We start from the raw sequence: 20,332 nt of genomic DNA, 5'->3' as shown, positions 1-20,332 counted from the left end.
CGGAGCTGCATGCCTGTAGTCCCAGCTGAGGAAGGAGGATTGCTTGAGCCCAGGAGTTCTGGGCTGTAGTGCACTATGCCGATCTGCTGACAACAGTAAGTTTGGCATCAATATGGTGACCTCCTGGGAGCTGGGGACCCCCAGGTTGCCTAAGGAGGGGTAAATGGTCCCAGGTTGGAAATGGAGCAGGTCAAAGCTCCCATGCTGATCAGTAGTGGGATCGCACCTATGAATAGTCACTGCACTCCAGCCTGGGCAACATAGTGAGACCATGCCTCTTAAAAAACACACAAACAAAAATAACTAGTTGGCAATTAAGAAAGTTTGTTTTATTTGCAGTTGAAATCTAAATTATTCATTTTTAGGAGTGTTTTATTGTGCACAGGCTGAATTTTGGATAGCTTTCTCTCTCATGGCACATTGTTATCTTTATGTTATAACTAGAGGCCCAGTGCACAGATTCGTGCACTGGTGGGGTCCCTTGGCCTGGCCTGCAGGGATCGGGCTGAAACCAGCTCTCCGACATCCCCTGAGGGGTCCCGGATTGCGAGAGGGCACAGACCAGTCTGAGGGACCTCACCTGTGCATGGATCTGTGCACTGGGCCTCTAGTATGCATATAAGATCTTTGATTTATCCCTTCCTGCCCTCTTCCTTCCCCCTTTCTCTCTGATATTTATCAGTCTGTTCCATGTTTACATGCCTGTGGTTTCTGCTCCTGCGTTGAGCATCTGCTCCCTGGTGGTCAGTGCATGTCATAGCTCCTGGCCGGTCAGCCGGTTGCTTAGGCTTTTATATAGAGAGATTTATTGATCTTTTATAATATAAGTGTTTTAGGTTTCATATTTTTATATTATTTTAGCTTTACTTATGTTTCATTCATAGCTTACTTAGTAGTTTTACAGCTATTCAGTCCTTATTCATTAAACTATGTAAAGGGGCACCATGTTTTTGTTTTTGTTTTAATATATTTGTATTGATTTTACTGAGGGAGAGGGAGAGAGATAGAAACATCAGTGATGAGAGAGAATCATTGATTTGCTGCCTCCTGCACACCCCACTGGTTGGTTGAGCCTGCAACCCAGGCATATGCCCTTGACCGGAATCAAACCCAGGACCCTTCAGTCCTCAGACTGATGCTCTATCCACTGAGTCAAACTAGCTAGGGCAGGGGCACCACGTTTTGAATCATGTAGCATTTTAATTGGAGGTACTAAGTGTTCCTATGGTTGGAGTTTGTGTGCTTTTGTGAGAATCATGCCCTGCCAACTTGGATTTTCTAGTAGTTGCAGTAGCAGTCTCCATTTGGCTTTTAAAGACTACCATTGTTTATTAAGAATTTCAAATTAGAGTTACTGGCACGAACAGTGAGTCAGTGAGTGCCTTGCTGCTGTTCACCAGACTGGTGAATTCAGTAAGCAACAAACCTAAAGTTCCTAAGCTCTTGTGAAACAGTGTTCACAATTAATCCAGAGGTTGGATTAACATATACTATCTAGGTGAGTAAGGAAAATATTTTCCTTAAATAGAACTCCCTACTCTTATTTCCTTTTATTTTTAATGGGAGTATTTTTCTTTATTTTTAAAATAGAATTTATTGGGCTGACATTGGTTAATAAAATTTTATAGGTTTGAGTTGTACAATTCTATAATACATCATCTGTATATTGTATTTTTGGTCCATCACCATCTACTGTTATTTCTTAAAATGAGAACAGGTGCCAGTCTGTATTTCTTTTCTATAATACAGGAGTTCACTGGTAGAAGAATTAATATATGACGCATGTATCATGTGCTAAATTAAATAGCATCCATGTACCACAGTGTCTTATCCATGAAATAATGTGGTTATAATAGATATTTGTTAGATGCCTATTAAAAATTAGTGAACAGCAAATGATAAATTTACATTGTTTCCCTTTTTTAGACATTTTTAAAAATTCATTTAAAAAATGAACTCTTAAGACCAGTGTAACTGAAGATTTTGACTTACAACACAGATAAAATTTTAGTTGTTTAGTAGCTGCACATACAGATGTCAGTTTCATTGCTTGATTAGGGTTGGACAAAGAAAAGTAATATAACTATTCAGGTTTTATGTCATACATCAGCATTTAAATTTTTTTTAATCCTCACTATAGGATATTTTTTCCAGTGATTTTTTTCCCCCCCTTAGAGTGGAGGGAAGGGAGGGAGAGGATGGGGAGAGAGAAACATCACTGTAAGAAAGAGACATTGATTGGTCGCCTACAACACCCACCCCGACCTACTGGCCGGGATTGAGCCTACAAACCGAGGCTCGTGCCCTTGACCGGGAATAGAACCCAAGACTCTTAGGTCTGAGGGCTGATGCTCTAACCAGTGATTTAACTGGCTAGGGCTTGGCATTCAGTTTATCTTCAAAATCAAGCAAAGAAAATATTTTAAAGTTCATTGAAAGATAAATGAAATTTAAACACTATTTTTTGCTTTCCTTAGCTTACAAGCTCATCATCTACTGTGGTGGTGACAAATCACTTAAAACTAAATTTTGAGAGCAATAAAAACTGTTTTATTTTCTACATAGATGAAACCCAAAATGTTAGTGTTGTGGTTTGAAATTTTTCACAATACTGTACATAGGTGAAAACTGAATAGTATAGTTTGGAAAAATAATTTAAATGTTTAACTTAAGCTTTTTGTTTTACATACAGGATTATGATCTTTTGGGTGAAAAAATAATGTCCTGTGGTATGGATCACTCTCTTAAACTTTGGAGGATTAATTCAAAGAGAATGATTAATGCAATTAAGGACTCCTATGATTATAACCCAAATAAAACTAACAGGTAACATTTGTGGCATTTAAAACAAGTATCTCATGCTGTGAAATATAGATGGGTCTTACTTTTTCCAAAATTGTTATATAAGTCCCCAACACTGAGTTTAGAAGTTAACTTTAAAAACTTTATATATCATAAAATTCACAAATTTTCAACGGAAGCCATTATTTTTAATCTAATATATTTATGTTTCTTTTTTTTTTTTAAATCGGCTTTACATTGTATTTTCTCTAACTTAGCAGCACATTTTACTTAGTTTCTTTCAGTGTAAATTTTAATTCAGTGCAGTAAACCTTTTTTTTAAATGGGGTTCTTAGCTTTAATTCATGTTAATATAATGCTTTCTTTTAATTGCTACTCATTTCATTAAGTGGAGAAATTTCAAAAGTGGGAGCCTTGCTCCCTGAGACTAAGAAGTGGGAACTTTGCAATGTTCTTCATATAGTTTTTTATTGTTTGTTCGTTTTTTGTTTGTTTGTTTTTAATGGTTATCTTCATATATTTTTGAAATGCCTCAGTTCTTGATTCAATAACTATCTTTTCAGAATCTTATTTAGCCTATTAATATAATACTTTGACCATAGTTATCATGTTTGTGTATATTAACTTTGTTTGCACTTTGTGTTTTAAGCAAAGCTAGAATTTTCTGGTTATCAAATCAGACTATTAATAGATTATTAGTTAAATTTGTAGCCATCAGTAGATATTTCATTGCACTTATATTCATCAAACTTCAGTGGCCTCTAATGATTAGCACAACTTTCAGATTTCTATTTTAAAACACCAAAAGATTATACAGTCCTAAATTTACGTTTTTATATTTTCTGGAGCTCTAGAATACATAGAAATTATATTTCACAGTTTACAAAAAACGGGGTTATGCTGGTCTTCTCCTTGAAAGATTTAATAATAGTTTATAATATGTATTTGATTTAAAAGCAAATAATAGCCTAACCCATGTGGTCACTGGTTTAGCATTAACCCATGACCCAGGAGGTCACGGTTCGATTCCTGGTCAGGGCATATGCCCAGGTTGCAGGCTCAATCCCCAGTGTGGGGAGTGCAGAAGGCAGCCAATCAATGATTTTCTCTCATCATTGATATTTCTATCCCTCTCTTCCTCTCTCTGAAATCAGTAAAAATATTTTTTAAAAGCAAATAACATAATTATAGCAGAATTAAGCATTTATTAGATCATTAATAATATTTTAATTTTTTTAAAGATTTTTGTATTCACTTTTAGAGAGAAAGAAAGGAAAATGTTGATGATGTGAGAGCAAAACATTGATTAGCTGCCTCCAGCACGCCCTCCCCCTTCCTTCTGCCCCCAACTGGGGACCTAGCCTGAAACCTGGGCATGTGCCTGACTGGAAATCAAACCAGGGACCTTTCAATGCACAGGATGACACCCAACCAACTGAGCCACACCAGCCAGGGCTAATAAAAGATCCCAGAATTTGTATTGGAAGGGATGTTAGAAATGATTCAGTCCAGCATTCTTGTGGGAAAAGTAAAGAGAGGATTTGTGACTTGCCTGAGACATAACTAATTTCTGGCATATCAAACTTATACAGTTATTTCAGTACAGAAAGTGAATCACTCGCTAGATTAGAAATGTTAGGTTTACTTTTAATTAACTGTAGGATTGGTAGCAACTTGTAGCTTATGGTCTTTACACAAACATTTTTAAGGGGGGGAAATGCTACCATATTTTACTTTCTTCAATACAAAAAAGTCCTAACTAATACATGTCAGATTCCTGTCAGATACCATTTTCAAAATTGTTGCTCAAGGCAGTACTCTAATGTAATCTTACCTTTAGCAGCCTTTGGAATTATGTATCATTGTTCCTAGAAAAATGACCATCTTTTTTTTTTTTAATATATTTTTATTGATTTCAGAGAGGAAGGGAGTGGGAGAGAGATAGAAATATCAATGATGAGAGGGAATCATTGATTGGCTGCCTCCTGCACGCCTCCTTCTCCCCCCCCCCCCCCCCACTGGGGATCAAGCCCGCAACCCGGGCATGTGCCTTTAATCTGAATCGAACCCAGGACTCTTCTTCAGTCTGCAGGCCAATGCTCTATCCACTGAGCCAAATCAGCTCCAATAAAATGACCATCTGTTGAAATAACCCAGATGTGTTGACTTTCATAGTCTACTTTAATTTTATTTATTTTTGTTGTTAATCCTCACCCGAATATTTTTCCATTGATTTTTAGGAATAGTGGAAGAGAGAGAAAGAAAAGACAGAGAGAAACATCGATGTGAGTGAAACACATAGATTGGTTGCCTCCTGCACAAGCCCCGACCAGGGCCAGTGCCCAAGGAGACTGCAACCAAGGTACATGCCCTTGACCGGAATCAAACCCAGGACCCTTTGGTCCACAGGCCGACGCTCTGTCCACTGAGTCAAACCAGCTAGGGCTCATAGTTTAATTTTAAAGGATTGAGTAGGTATTTTCTGTAAAAATACTTCTAGGTCTATAATCAGATATCTTTGCTTATCATTGGTTAGGATAGCCAGAATTGATTAAATTTGGCCTATATATACATGGTATGGTATGAAGCTACAATTTTTATAAATGAAATTGCATAGGATAAAAACAATTGAATTGAGCTGATAATGGAAAAAAATATAGAAACAAAAATGGAGTAAGACTGTAGCTCTCAATAGAAAGATAAGGTATTCAGTTTTCTAGGATCAAAGAAAAATCATCATGCATTTTATTTTTCAAAGTTTATAAATCCAAAAATAAAAGTTAGTGTGATTCGACTATACTTTTTTCTCTTAACTTTTACATTTCCATTTCAGGCCATTTATTTCTCAGAAAATTCACTTTCCTGACTTTTCTACCAGAGACATACATAGGAATTATGTTGATTGTGTGCGATGGTTAGGTGATTTGATACTTTCCAAGGTATGGTAACTGCTGTTAAGCTGTACTTCCATTGTTTGTGTGAGTTGGATTTTTTTTTTTTTTTTTTAGGGAGCTCGATTTTTAATGCAGTTTGGTAAATTGGATGGCAAATTGGGAATTGCTTTTTCTTTTCTTTCTTTTTTTAATTTTTTTTTTAGTCTCATGATATTTTGATAGGTTTGGAAACTTGTTCTAGGCATAAGACATTCCAATGAATTTTATAATTTGTGCTCCAATAAAATGAAAAATTTTCATTTGTAAGATGATATTGTTGTGATAATCAGTGTTATTATAAAATAACCAATATCTAAAGCTAGTAGTAGGGTTGTTTTTTTTTTTTATGTTTTGTGTTCATTTCAATACACTTTTACATTTAAAGAAACAGACAGCTGGAGCTGGCTCATGGGCTGTAGTTTGCCAGCCCCTTCTCTAGCATGTTGATGTATATATGTATCCTTCACTGATAATTTAGAGAAGTTGTTGGTGATGTCATCTGAACATTTGGGATTGTTAAATTTGGAGAAATTGCTAGTTTCTTGTGTGGATTTCAGGTCATTTCACATTTTCTTGGCAGAGCCTAATCTATTTTTTTCTTGACTTGCAGCTAGTTTTATTTTATTTTATTATTATTATTATTTTTTTTTTTTTTTTTTTTTGCTTATTTAAACTTTTGATCTTGAAGTTAGATTCACAGGAAGTTTGAAAGATAGTACAGAGAGGCCCCTTCACCCAATTTCCCCCAATGGTTACATAACTATAATACAATATATAAAGTCTTGACATTGTACAATGTGTGTGTGTCATTTTATCACATGTGATTTTGTCATTGTAAGAATGTTACAGTATGGCGCTTTTTAAGATTTTTTTTTCCATTCATTATAATGCCATCCAAGTTGTTGTGTGTCAGTACTTCTCCCTTTTTATTGCTGAGTAGTATTCTATGGTATGGGATGTACCACAGTTTATCTAGCCATTCATGTATTGTAGGACATTTTGGTCCTTTCCAGATTGGGGCTATTAAACATAAAGCTGCTAATGAACAATTGTGTATAGGTTTTGTGTGGACTTACTTAAGTTTTCATTTCTCTGGGATAAATGCCTAGAAGGGCAATTGCTGGGTCATGGTTAAGTTTGTTTAGTTTTTTAAGAAACTGCCAAACTATTTTCCAGAGTGGCCGTGCCATTTTACATTCCCACCAGAAATGTATGAAAGATCGAGTGTCTCGGAAGCTTCGCCGGCATTTGGTATTGTCACTATTTTTTATTTTAGCTGTTCTGATAGGAGTGTAGTGATATCTCATCGTGGTCTTAATTTGCATTTCCCTGATGGCTAGTGATTTTGAACATCTTTCATGTGCTTATTTACCATCTAATATATCCTTTTTGATGATGTCTCTTCACGTCTTCGCTCATTTTCTAATTGGATTGGTTTTTGTTTTTATTTTTACTGTTGAGTTTTGTGAGAACTCTCAATATATTCTAAATATGAATCCTTGTGTCAGATGTGTAGTTTGCAAATATTTTCTTCCAGTCTGTAGCTTGTCTTTTCATCCTCTTAACAAGGTCTTTAGCAGAACAGATGTCTCTAATTTTGATGAAATTCAATTTGTTGATTTTTTAAAAATTATTTTATGGATCATGCTTTTGATGTGTTTAAAATGCTCTTTACTAAGTCATAGATCCTAGAGATTTTCTCCTGTGTTTTCTTCAAAAAGCTTTATATTAAATATATGATCCTTTAAAGTTAATTTTTTTATGAGGTTTAGGTAGAAGTTTATTTTTTGCCTATAGGTTTCCAATTGTTTTAGCACCACTTATTGAGAGACTATTCTTTCTCCTTTTAATTGCTTTTGTACCTTTGTCAAATTGTTTGGACATACTTGTGTGAGGCTCTTTCTGGTTTTTCTTTTTTGTTCTAGTACTCCACCAGTACTACATACAGTTTTGATTACTCTAGCTCTGTAATAAATCTTGGAATGGGTAGGTAGAGTGATTTCTTCCATTTTATTATTCATTTTTACAATTATTTTATTCTGTTGCTTTGCCTTTCCTATAAATTTTAGAATAATCTTGTCTACACCTATAAAAAATCTTGCAGAGTTTATTTGCAGGGGGGTGGGGGAGATTTTGCTCAGAATGGTGTTAAACCTATCTGACATTTTGGTAGGGAATTATTAATATCTTGGGATTTTCTGCATGGACCATCTTGTCATTTGAAAATAAGTTTTATATCTTCCTTTCTGATCTGGATGCTTTTTATTTCCTTTTCTTGCCTTATTGCACTGGCAGACTTCCAGTACTTTGTTGATTAGAAGTGTTAAGAGCAGACATCTTGACTTATTTCTGATATAAAGGAGAAAAATTTTTAATCTTTTACAATTACGTGTATTAGCTGTATAGTTTTGTAGATATTCTCTATCAAGTTCAGAACTGTCCCCTTTTCCTAATATTTTTAGTTTTACCATGAGTGGGTGATGACTTTCATTAAGTGCTTTTTCTGCCATTGATATGATCATGTGGTTTCTTCAGTCTGTTAATGCAGTAGATTGCATTGAATTCTCTTTGCTAATATTTTGTTAAAGATTTTTGTGCCTGTAGTCATGAGGTATGATGCTGATCTGAAGTTTTCTTTTTATGCTGTTTTTGTCTGGTTTTGGTATCGAGAATACTGGCTTCATAAAATGAATTTCAAGTCTACCCTTCTATTTTCTTGAAGAGATGATACGGAATTGGTGTTAATTCTTTAAATGGTTGATAGACTTCTCCAGTTAAATCATCTGAGTCTAGAAAATTTTGAGGGGGAGTTTTTAAAACACAGATTCAATTTCCTTAATAGTTAAAGGGCCATTCAAATTAGCTATTTCATATTAATGAATTTTTACTGGTAATTTTTCTTGTATGAGGAATTGGTCCATTCCATTTAATGTAAAATTTATGTGTATGGAGTTGTTTGTAGTAGTCCTTTATTATCCTTTTTATATCTTTATGGTCTCTAGTGATAGCCTGTTTCATTCCTGAAATTGGAAATTTTTCTTTTTATGAGTCCTGCTAGGGATTTGTCAGTTCAAAAAAAATTTTTGCTTGCTGTGGGTATATTTTGCACTTTTACTAGTTTTTTAAGGTAGGAGATTCGATTATTGACTTGAGACTCTTTTAATGTAAGCATTTGGTGCTATGAATTTCCACCAGTACTGCTTTAACTGCATCTCAAAAATTCTGATAAGAAGTGTATTGTGTAGTTACTAGGTGTTGGGAGACATTTTTGTTACCTTTCTGTTCTTCATTTCCAGTTTGATTTCACTGTCAGAACGCACTGTTTATTATTTTGATTATTTTTTTCAGATATGTTTCATAACCCTATTTTTGGTTTGTTCCATGGGAGCTTGAAAAGAATGTATAGTCTGCTATTGGGTGGAGTGTTCTGTAAATATCATTTAGATCCTATTGGTTGATGATGTGGTTGAATTTATATCTTTGTTGATTTTTCTACTCATGTTGTTATTGAGAGATGAGTTTGGAAGTCTCCAGCTATTATTGTGGCTTTTTCCTTTTTAGTTCTATATCTTGCAGCTCTGTTGGTTGGTGCTTACACACTTTGCTATGCCTTAGTGGCTTGACCTTTTATCATTATGTAATGTCCACCTCTAGTAATTTGCTTTGAAGTCTCTGTTATCTGGGGAGTAATTTAGTCCATTTTGCTTTCTTTTGATCAATGTTTGCATGGTATATCCTTTCCCAACTTTTTTCTTTTAATGTACATATATCATTATATCTGAAGTGAGTTTCTTGTAGGTGGCATATACACTGAGTGTCCAGATTATTATGACCACCTGACGTTTGTTGGCAAATTAGCTATAATTTCGCACTGAAGTTGCTAGAGGGCCAGACCATTATAAATAAGGAAGCAGGTTGTTTACCATGACAGAAGTGATTTTTTTCTGAAGATATGGGTAAACAATGCGATTTAACAGCCTTTGAACATGAGTGGCCAGATTATTATGACCACCTGACGTTTGTAGGCAAATTAGCCATCCACTGCATCATATGGGATATGGAAGCTGAAGGCCTGTTCGAACACCTTTGCTGTCTGCAGTTACCAAGATAAAACATCTCCAATTCGCACAGGAACACAAGGCTTGGACAGTCGAGCATTGGAAAAAAGTCATGTGGTCCGATGAATCACGTTTCCAGTTGCATCATGCAGGTGGCAGAGTGAGAATTTGACGGAAACGGCATGAAAGCATGCACCCCACGTGCATGAGTACAACCCTTCAAGCTGGTGGGGGCAGTGTTATGGTTTGGGGCATGATTTGGGCCCTTTAATTCGTGTGGAACAACGTCTGAATAGCACAACATACCTAAGTATTGTTGCTGATCAAGTTCATCCTATCATGTTGATGGCGTATCCCAATGGAGATGGCTTCTTCCAACAAGACCATGCGCCATGCCATGGTGCTCTTATGTGCAGGAGTGGTTTCAAGAACATGAGGGAGACTTTACCTTGCTTAGGTGGCCCCCACAATCACCAGATCTCAATCCAATTGAGCATTTGTGGGACGAAGTTAAAAGAGCCATAAGGCAGCTGGTTCCACAACCATCAAATCTCACAGAACTGGACAGTGCTATTCATCAGGCATGGTGTCAGATTCCTCACATCACCTTTCAGCATCTTGTGGAGTCAATGCCAAGAAGAATTGCCACAGTATTGAAGGCAAAAGGTGGCCCAACAAAGTACTGATGGGGTGGTCATAATAATCTGGCCACTCATCATAATATATATCCCACGTTCAAAGGTTGTTAAATCACGTTGTTTACCCATATCTTCAGAAAAAAAAATCACTTCTGTCGTGGTAAACAACCTGCTTCCTTATTTATAATGGTCTGGGCCTATAGCAACTTCAGTGCAAAACTATAGCTAATTTGCCAACAAACGTCAGGTGGTCATAACAATCTGGACACTCAGTGTACTTGCGTCATGTTTTTTAAATCCACACTGTCCAACTTTTAGTTGATATATTCAGACCATTTATATTTGAGCCTTAATATATCAATTATTACATAATTCTGCCTTTTAATTTCTCTGGGTTTTTTTCTGCTAAGTTCCTGTAGGTTGTGTGAACATGTTTTAGAATTACACTCTTATTTGCCTGTAGTATTTTTCAGTATATTTCTTTGTTTAGCCTTTTTGAGGTTTGCCCTATGTGTTATATATATGATATATCGATATATCTGTGATATATATACATTCGACGTTAGGACAGTGGTTCTCAACCTTCTGGCCCTTTAATTACAGTTCCTCATGTTGTGACTCAACCATAAAATTATTTTCGTTGCTACTTCATAACTGTAATGTTGCTACTGTTATGAATCGTAATGTAAATATCTGATATGCAGGATGGTCTTAGGCGACCCCTGTGAAAGGGTCGTTCGACCGCCAAAGGGGTCGCAACCCACAAGTTGAGAACCGCTACCTTAGGACAATATGGTGGTTTAGAAGATGCTGACCTCCATGCAGTCAAAAATCTGTGTGTAACTGCAGTTGATCCTCTGCATATGCTGAGTCTCACCTGCAGATCGAAAATAGCTTTTTTTCAATAGACCTGCACAGTTCATACCTCTGTTGTTCAAGGGTCACCTGTATATCAGTCTACTTAACTGTAAATCAACATTTTACCCTTCAAGTGAGGTGTAGAAACTTTCCTTTACTTCACTTTTCCCTCTACTTAAAATTGTCTGAAACATTCCCTTTAGAATGAAGAACTACATCAAACAGTATTACAGTTTTTGCTTCAACCATTAAATGTAATTTAAAAACTCAAGAGGGAATGGTGAATATTGTATTTACTCATTTTGCATTTTTTTGTCCTTCTTAATGTTTGATGTTTCAAGAACCCTTCATAATATCATTTTCTTTCTGTTCATAAAACTTCCTGTAGCCATTCTTTTAGGGTAGGTCTGCTAGTGACAAATTATCTTCATTTTTCATAGTCTGAGAATGTCCTTATTTCCTCTTCATTCCTTAAAGGTATAGTCACTGTATACAGGATTTTGTATTGCAATTCTTTTCTTAAATATTTGAAAAATGTCGTGGCTCCTCTTTCTGGTTTCCATGGTTTCTGATGAGAAATCTACCATCATTGGAATTATTCTTTCTGTCTTAAATGCAATCAGGATATTGTTTTCTTTGTGTGGAGTTTCCAAAAGTTTGACTATGATAAATCTTAACACAAATTTCTTTAAGTTTATCTTTTTGGGGTTCACTCAACTCCTTGAATTGAAGCATTTTTATGATGGCTACTTTAAAACCCTTGTCAGATAGTGCTAACATTTATGTCATCTCTGGGTTGACATCTGTTTTCTCATTAAAGTTGAGACTTTCATGTTTTATTTATTTATTTGTAGAGTACATTTATTAAAGCTGGGGACAGTGGAAAAAAGGGGATTTAGAGTAGAAGCAGCAACAGGAGAGCCTAGGTGGGGCTGCTATTGGCTCCCTGAAATTAGAGAAAAGGGGCCTTGGGGACAGGTTCAGTGGTTTTGCTGCCCACTCTTCCTCTCATTGCAAGTCCCATGGGGACTCCAAGAGCTTACAAAAAGTAGGTGCCTTACAAAAGGGCATGGGCACGCTCCAAGGAGAGCGCTGAGATTGAGATCTGGATATTTTGGGTATTATGTTACAATCTCTGGGTCTTTTATTTAGATCTACATCAGGCTTCCTCTGATAAATTTTCTTCAACTGGGGAGGGGGAGCACTGCTTCATGATTGGCAGGTAGCAAGGGAAGTTCACATTCTCCCTTGATTGGGTGATGGTGTTTCATTATTGCTGGGATGGGAGTTCAGGCTTTCCACTGCAGCTCAGGTGACACCACCCTAGCAGAAGGGGCTGATGGGACTCATTACTGCTCCTTGGGTGGTCTCCACTGACACTGTAGATGGTACCCTCTGATCCCACCCCAGCCAAAGAGAAGGAAGAGTCACCTCATTACAGAGCGAGTCAGGGTTATTATGTACTGAGATGTTTAGTTATTACCTGGGAAGGGTTTCCCACTGAGTTTTTGCTGGACCATATAGGTGCAGGTCCACAGTTGGTTTGGGGCGTCTTTTTGTTTTGTTTTGTTTTTGGTATTTGGCTGTAGTTAGAGAATTTGTTTGAAAATTTTCTCTCTTGCTAGGTTGCCATTTCCTGGTCTCTTGTAGAGAGCAGGCTTTGGGGACTAGGAGGTTGGGTTTGTTTTGTTTTGTTTTGTTTTTGTCTGTCTAGCTTCACCCGTTAGAATTGTTGAGTTGCTGACTTTTCCAGCATCTTGCCTGAGATACATAAATGAGGGAAAAGAAAATTGGGGAGCTACATTTCCTGCATGTCCCAGGATACCTAATCATTCTGCCTCCTCTCTATTTTTTAGACTTTCTAAAGTTGTATGTAGTGGGACAAATAAGGGAATGTCTGTCTAGTCTGTCATTTTGGAAGTAAAAAGGCTGTAAAATTTCTGCTCTTAGAACTTCATCAGATGGTGGGAAAGGATTTCTGCATTTTAAGTGAGAAGCTGAACTGAATAAACTATACTGGTGGTCTCAAATCTGGCTCTGCATCAAAATCATTGGGAGAACATTGTAGACCTTACCCCACAGATTATAAATCTGGCACAAGGGCCTAGGAATGCGTAATTTTAAAAAGCTCTCTAGGTGATTTCGAGTACAGCCATCCATTAATGTGGATAAATTCTTTTTACCTCCCTATGCTTTAGTTATCCATGAGGGGACTCTACTAGGATCCTTTATCAATGTAGGCAATAAGAAGCACTTGAACAGCTATTTTACACTTCTGTTTCAGCCTCCTATCCCAAAGATTCTGATTAATTAGGGCGGGGGCCAGGATGATTGAGAAAACTACAGGCTATCAACTCAACTGTGCACTTAGGGAAGAGTCATTCAGACTAGGTGATATCTAAGGTACTTTACAGTAAAGAACTTGTAAATAAATAGTCCTGGGATTTTATGTAATTTGAAAAAGGTAAAGAAGGAAAAAAGAATGTTGTCCCCACCCTAAGTGTTTCAACGCTGGTCACCCCCACAGGGTTGCCACATGGAATTATGTAGGCTGTGTCCTGTGAAACTTTACCTACACCAGTAATTTTCAGTCCTGACACCTGTTGAAATACATTGTAAGGTGTTCAGTAGCCTGTATTCAGTAGAGGCCAGAGAGATTGCCAGGTGTCCCTTAATGGCAAACCAGAGACCTACATAGTAATCTGAGTAGTGCCCACTGATTTGCAAATATTTTTCCATTATATTGTTTACCACTTGTTGCTTAAGTAGAATGTATGCAAAGATTTGAAGTTAGACGATAAGAAAGATATAACTTAGCCTATTTCAATCTCATCCTCATATCAATGTCTTAAAAGTAAACCACTGCTTTTATGCCTTGTACATATAATCTGGTCTCTAAATCCCTTTTTGTGAATTTCATAGGAAAGCTAATGAATGAGGATTTATAGTTAACAGATAAAGGGAACCAGTTGGATAGGGAAGGATGAAACTAGTGAAGTAAAAAGCAGGAGCCATACTGAAGAGCTATGTATTCTACTACACTGTAATTTTTACCTTTGCTATAAAACACTTCAAGTCTCTGGATGCTAATGTATCAAGAGCTGGATTTGGTTTGGTTTGGAAAACAAATTGTGACTTTTAAAATAAATAGTTCAGACAGTGTAATGCCTTTGTATTGCCAAAATCTGTTAATAAATCAGACTTCTTATCCTCAAATGTGAACATTAACTCTACAAATATAAATGAATGTATATCACTTACTTAGATGGATAACCAGGTTCTATGAGCTGTCAGTTCTAAAATGATAATAGAGAAAAGCTTTGTTTCAGTATTTATAATTCAGTTCTACAAGTAATTTTTTTTTTCTCATCTCTCTTTTAAAGTCTTGTGAAAATGCCATTGTGTGCTGGAAACCTGGCAAAATGGAAGATGATATAGACAAAATTAAGCCCAGTGAGTCTAATGTGACTATTCTTGGGCGATTTGATTACAGCCAGTGTGACATTTGGTACATGAGATTTTCTATGGATTTCTGGCAAAAGGTAGCAACGTTTTTCCATTTTGAAATTATTTTACTTAAAGCCATGGTAATTTTAGTTTTCTCTGTTATGCATCTGTAGTTTTGAGACTCTATCTTGATGGTTTGTATTAATTGTTTGGGCCTTTGATATTATTTATTCTATCCTTGTGGCTCTGAACACCATCTGCAATGCTTAAAAATGAAATTGACAGGTGTCAGGAGTGGTAGTTAGGTGTTTATTTTCTACAACATCTGTTACTAAAATGTAATGTTTTGGTGATTAAAATTAATGTTTTTATGTGTCTTTACCTCAGAAAAACTTAACAAACATGAAAGTTAGAAACAAAATAGTAGTTACCTAAATTTTTGAAGAAATTTGGTATTAGGTTTTTGTTGGTAATGAATTATCTGAGTATTTATATGAACATTTTTGGAAGATCTTTCTATAGCTTTAGCTACAGTTTTTTTAAAAATATATTTTTATTTATTTCAGAGAGGAAGGGAGAAGGAGATAGAGATAGAAACATCAATGATGAGAGAGAATCATCAATTGGCTGCCTCCTGCATGCCCCCTACTGGGGATTGTGTCCGAAACCCCAGGCATGTCCCCTTGACCAGAATTAAACCCAGGACCCTTCAGTCCCCAGGCTGACGCTCTATCCACTGAGCCAAACCAGCCAGGGCTGCTACAGTTCTTTAAGACATAATAAAGAGTACATGTATTATAGTGTAAATTGTAAAGCTCGTCATAAATTTGCGACATGCCTTCTTTTTTACTCAAGACACCTCTGTGAAGTATTAGTTGCTGTTATCCCCATTTACAAATCAGAAATATAAGATGCAAAGAAGTAATCAAGAGCATAACCAGAGGATGGAGCTGACGTTTTCCCAAAATAAGAAAGCTCTCTTAGGATTGCTTGAAATCTTTAAAGCTTATTTTAATAATTTGGTGGGTTTTTTTTTTAATATATTTATACAGATGCTTGCATTGGGCAATCAGGTTGGCAAACTTTATGTTTGGGATTTAGAAGTAGAAGATCCTCATAAAGCCAAGTAAGTATTTAGAAATTCCTGCCTTCATATTCTTTTTTTTCTTGTTTCCAAATACTTCATAATTTGAAAGAACAGATCAGTGCACAAATAAAAGTACCATTAGGCAGATCTTATGCAAGCTGTAATAGAAATAAAAACCAAGAACTCAAGAGATTAACTGTAGCTATTAGAGAACGTATACTATCATGCCCTCACTCTTTTTTACCTTCCATATCTTGTCTTTTGCTACACCAAATATAGAGGAAGTAACTTATACTTACAATGCCATCTTTAAATCATTTGTAATATTTGCATGTCTTAGAGTACTTTAAAATATTTTTTATTCTAATGATTGTTTTTCATAAGTACCTGATAACAACTTATTTTTTTCATATAAGTTATATGGTGCCTATTGAATTTAAAATATACCCAGGTATTTTAAAATCTGAGATTGAGCTCTTAATAAAGTATGTTCTGTTTTCAGATGCCTTCTCTATGCGTTGGGACAGCTAATCATTTTCTACTTTATTGTTTTAAGTTAGATATTGGCAACATTATGTATGTATGGTATTTTAACCTGTTGTCATGTTTTCTCCTTAGATGTACAACACTGACTCATCAAAAATGTGCTACTGCTATTCGACAAACCAGTTTTAGCAGGGATAGCAGCATTCTCATAGCTGTTTGTGATGATGCCAGTATTTGGCGATGGGACCGACTTCGATGAAATATTGTTCCTAATCAAATTAGAGTGTGTTTTCTGTGTATAGTAGAATTAATGTATCTTGCTAGTAAGGGCACATAGAGCATTTAGAGTTGTCTTTCAGCATTCAATCAGGCTGAGCTGAATGTAGTGATGTTTACATTGTTTACACTCTTTGTACTGTCTCCTGCTCAGACTCTACTGCTTTTAATAAAAATTTATTTTTATAAAGCCACGTGTTATTTTAGTTTATTTTTATTGTGATGAAAAGAAATGTTGAAAGTAATAAAATTATGCCTTATCTTTTTGTAATGATCAATTTCTTGTAGTTCACTTAACTGGAGTAGGCTATATAATGTAATAGTAAGTAATTATGTTTAAAATTTTAGAGTTGTAACAGTAATGTTCTAATAACCTATCCTTACAGTTAAAAAATATTGCCATTCAATTTACAACTTGGTCATTAGTTATAGTGGAAATATCATTAGAGCAAGGGAGGGTAGGGTATAGAAGCTTAGGTGTAGTGAGTTGAAAAATGGAAGAAATGGGGAATATGTTTGTATAGTGAGCTTCTATCCCCCTTTCTGGAAGGTTATTGGTTAAAAGAAATAGACTGTCTTCTCTAAATAAACTTTGGTCCCACTTAAAAAAGGTCATAAGGTTGAGAGTAGTTGGTTATTTTGTCTCAAACATAGTGTTTTGCTTATGTTTATGGGCAAGAAACAGCAAGAGTGAGAATGAGATATGAAAGTCCAGAAAAATCCCCAAAGAGTTAGCACCAAGATGACAAGTGGAGGGTTTAACCTGAAGCAGAGCAAATGAAGAAAACCTGGGTGATTATAGAATGAGGTCGGAGGTAAAATGAGAGGAGCCAAGGTAAAATATAAAAGACTGAATTTTACCAAGTTTTTAAATTCATGAGCATATTTCTATAAAACCATACCATCCCATGAACATACCATTATTTAATATCTTTTGGGATATGTTAATTCTAACTTTTATAAAAATAAATTTTTTTTTATTTCAGAGAAGGGAAAGGGGGAGAGAGAGAGATGGAAACATCAGTGATGAGAGAGAATCATTGATTGGCTGCTTCCTGCACAAACCCCACTGGGCATTGAGCCGCAACCCAGGTATATGCCCTGACCATAACTGACCTCCAGGTTCATAAGTTGACACTCAACCTCTGAGCCTCACCAGCCAGGCGCTTCTAACTTTTTGCTATTATAAATAACTAGAGGCCCAGTGCACGAATTCGTGCACCAGTGGGGTCCCTCGGCCTGGCCTGCGGGATCAGGCCAAAACTGGCTCTCCAACATCCCCCAAGGGGTCCCTGATTGCGAGAGGGTGCAGGCTAGACCGAAGGACCCTACCAGTGCACGATCGGGGCTGGGGAGGGATTGCAGGAGGGCTACAGGGTGTGTCCAGCCTGTCTCGCTCAGTCCCAATTGGCCAGACCCCAGCAGCAAGCTAACATACCAGTCAGAGCGTCTGCCCCCTGGTAGTCAGTGAATGTCATAGCAAGCAGTTGAGCGGTCTTAGCATATCATTAGCATATTATGCTTTGATTGGTTGAACGGCCTCCTGGATGACTGGATACTTAGCATATTAGGCTTTTATTATATAGGATGTTTTGACTAACAGCCTACCACACAAGTTTTTGTGTACTTCCCTGATTATTTCCTTAGACTTATTTGTCAGAATTTGTTACTGAATGAAAGTGTATTTTTAAAAAATATATTTTTTGGTTTTTTACATAGAGGAAGGGAAAGAGTTAGAAACACAGATGAGAGAGAAACATCGATCAGCTGCCTCCTGCACATCTCCTTCTGGGGATGTGCCCGCAACCAAGGTACATGCCCTTGACCGGAATCAAACCTGGGACCTTTCAGTCTGCAAGCTGACGCTCTATCCACTGAGCCAAACCGGTTTCGGCAAAAGTGTATTTTTATTAAGGTTGTACCAGTTCACTTGCTCCAACAGTATATGTTAGTGCCCATTTCAGTTTTTTTCTTTTTAGTTCCTGTGTATATCTCTGTGTAGATCAGAGGCCTGCAAACTTTTTCGTAAGTAGCCAGATAGTAAATATTTTAGGTTTTGTGAGCTATACAGTCTCTATCACGTCAACTCAACTCTGCTGCTATATATAATGTGAATGCAGCCACAATATGTAAAGCAAGCATGTCAAACTCGCAGCCCACAGGCCACATGCCTCATTTATTTGGCTTGTGTTAGCCTTTGAATTTGACATACTTGATGTAAAAGAATGGGCCTGGCTGTAGTCCAGTAAAACTAATTATAAAAATAAGGACACTAGCTTTTATTTTTTATTTATTTTTTAAATTAAATCTTTATTGTTCAGATTATTAAACTTGCTCCTCCTTTTTTTCCCCCCATAACTCCCCTCCTCCCAGTTCCCGCCCCACCCTCCGCCCCCACTCCCCACCCACTGTCCTCATCCATAGGTGCACGACCTTTGTCTAGTCTCCTCCCACATCTCCCACACCCCTTTCCCCGCCAAGAATAGTCAGTCCATTCCCTTTCTATGTCCCTGATTCCATCATAATCAACAGTTCATTCTGTTCATCAGATTATTTATTCACTTGATTCTTAGATTCACCTGTTGATAGATGGACATTTGCTGTTCATAATTTGTATCTTTATCTTTTTCTTCCTCTTCCTCTTCTTAAAGGATACCTTTCAGCATTTCATATAATCCTGGTTTGGTGGTGATGAACTCCTTTAGCTTTTCCTTATCTGTGAAGCTCTTTATCTGACCTTCAATTCTGAATGATAGCTTTGCTGGATAAAGTAATCTTGGTTGTAGGTTCTTGGTATTCATCACTTTGAATATTTCTTGCCACTCCCTTTTGGCCTGCAAAGTTTCTGTTGAGAAATCCGCTGACAGTCGTATGGGTATTCCCTTGTAGGTAACTGAGTTTCTTTCTCTTGCTGTTTTTAAGATTCTCTCTTTATCTTTTGCTCTTGGCATTTTAATTATGATGTGTCTTGGTGTGGTCCTCTTTGGATTCCTTTTGTTTGGGGTTCTCCGCGCTTCTTGGACCTGTAAGTCCATTTCTTTCACCAGGTGGGGGAAGTTTTCTGTCATTATTTCTTCAAATAGGTTTTCAATATCTTGCTCTCTCTCCTCTTCTGGCACCCCTATAATTCTGATGTTGGTACGCTTGAAGCTGTCCCAGAGGCTCCTTACACTATCCTCGCATTTTCGGATTCTTTTTTCATTTTGCTTTTCCGGTTGGATGTTTTTTGCTTCCTCGCATTTCAAATCATTGACTTGATTCTTGCGCTCCTCTGGTCTGCTGTCGGGCGTCTGTATAATATTCGTTATTTCAATCCGTGTATGCTTAATTTCTAGTTGGTTCCCCAATATAAGATCGAGGGTCTTATTAGTTTTCGTGTAGATCGCATTAAGCTTATCGGCAGCTTCTAAACAGTTCTTGAGAGACCTTAAAAGTGTGGTTCTGAACTCTATATCTTCCATTGACAATTTTGTCCTGTTTCTTTGTCTCCGCATTTTGTTATGCTTCCTTGGTGCACCCCCTAGTGGTCTTTGTTCGCAGTCTTATAGTTAAATCTTGATTGTTGTAGCTAATTCCAGGGAGGGTTTGACCTCCAGGCCAAGTGGCTCTGAGAATCAGCTGTGTCAGCAGTGAGAGAACTTCTGTCCTCTAGGGAGGTGCTAATCTAGCCTTTGCCTGAGGCTATCCGGCAAATGCCTCTGTGCAGGGCTTGGGCGGGGCGGGTCGCACAGGATCAACAGGGTAGGC

General features: G+C 36.9%; 1 protein-coding gene across 4 annotated transcripts in view; it reads left to right on the top strand.

The window, feature by feature from the left end:
* EED (embryonic ectoderm development) overlaps positions 1-16,779 on the top strand; it is a 38,329-nt gene extending 21,550 nt beyond the window's left edge. The window contains exons 8-13 of one of the 4 annotated variants that reach the window (XM_059708224.1): positions 2,693-2,826; positions 5,636-5,741; positions 6,912-6,986; positions 14,673-14,831; positions 15,789-15,862; positions 16,442-16,779. In XM_059708224.1, the coding sequence (XP_059564207.1) occupies positions 2,693-2,826; positions 5,636-5,741; positions 6,912-6,986; positions 14,673-14,831; positions 15,789-15,862; positions 16,442-16,568 (675 nt within the window). In that variant the 3' untranslated portion in view covers positions 16,569-16,779. The remainder of the gene's footprint in view (positions 1-2,692; positions 2,827-5,635; positions 5,742-6,911; positions 6,987-14,672; positions 14,832-15,788; positions 15,863-16,441) is intronic. The other 3 variants (XM_059708226.1, XM_059708223.1, XM_059708225.1) reach the window with 3 other exon arrangements.
* The last annotated feature ends 3,553 nt before the right edge of the window (positions 16,780-20,332 follow it).

This window comes from Myotis daubentonii, chromosome 9 (genome assembly GCF_963259705.1).
Source record: "Myotis daubentonii chromosome 9, mMyoDau2.1, whole genome shotgun sequence".
NCBI lineage: Eukaryota > Metazoa > Chordata > Mammalia > Chiroptera > Vespertilionidae > Myotis > Myotis daubentonii.
This window is presented reverse-complemented; position numbering and strand designations above follow the sequence as displayed.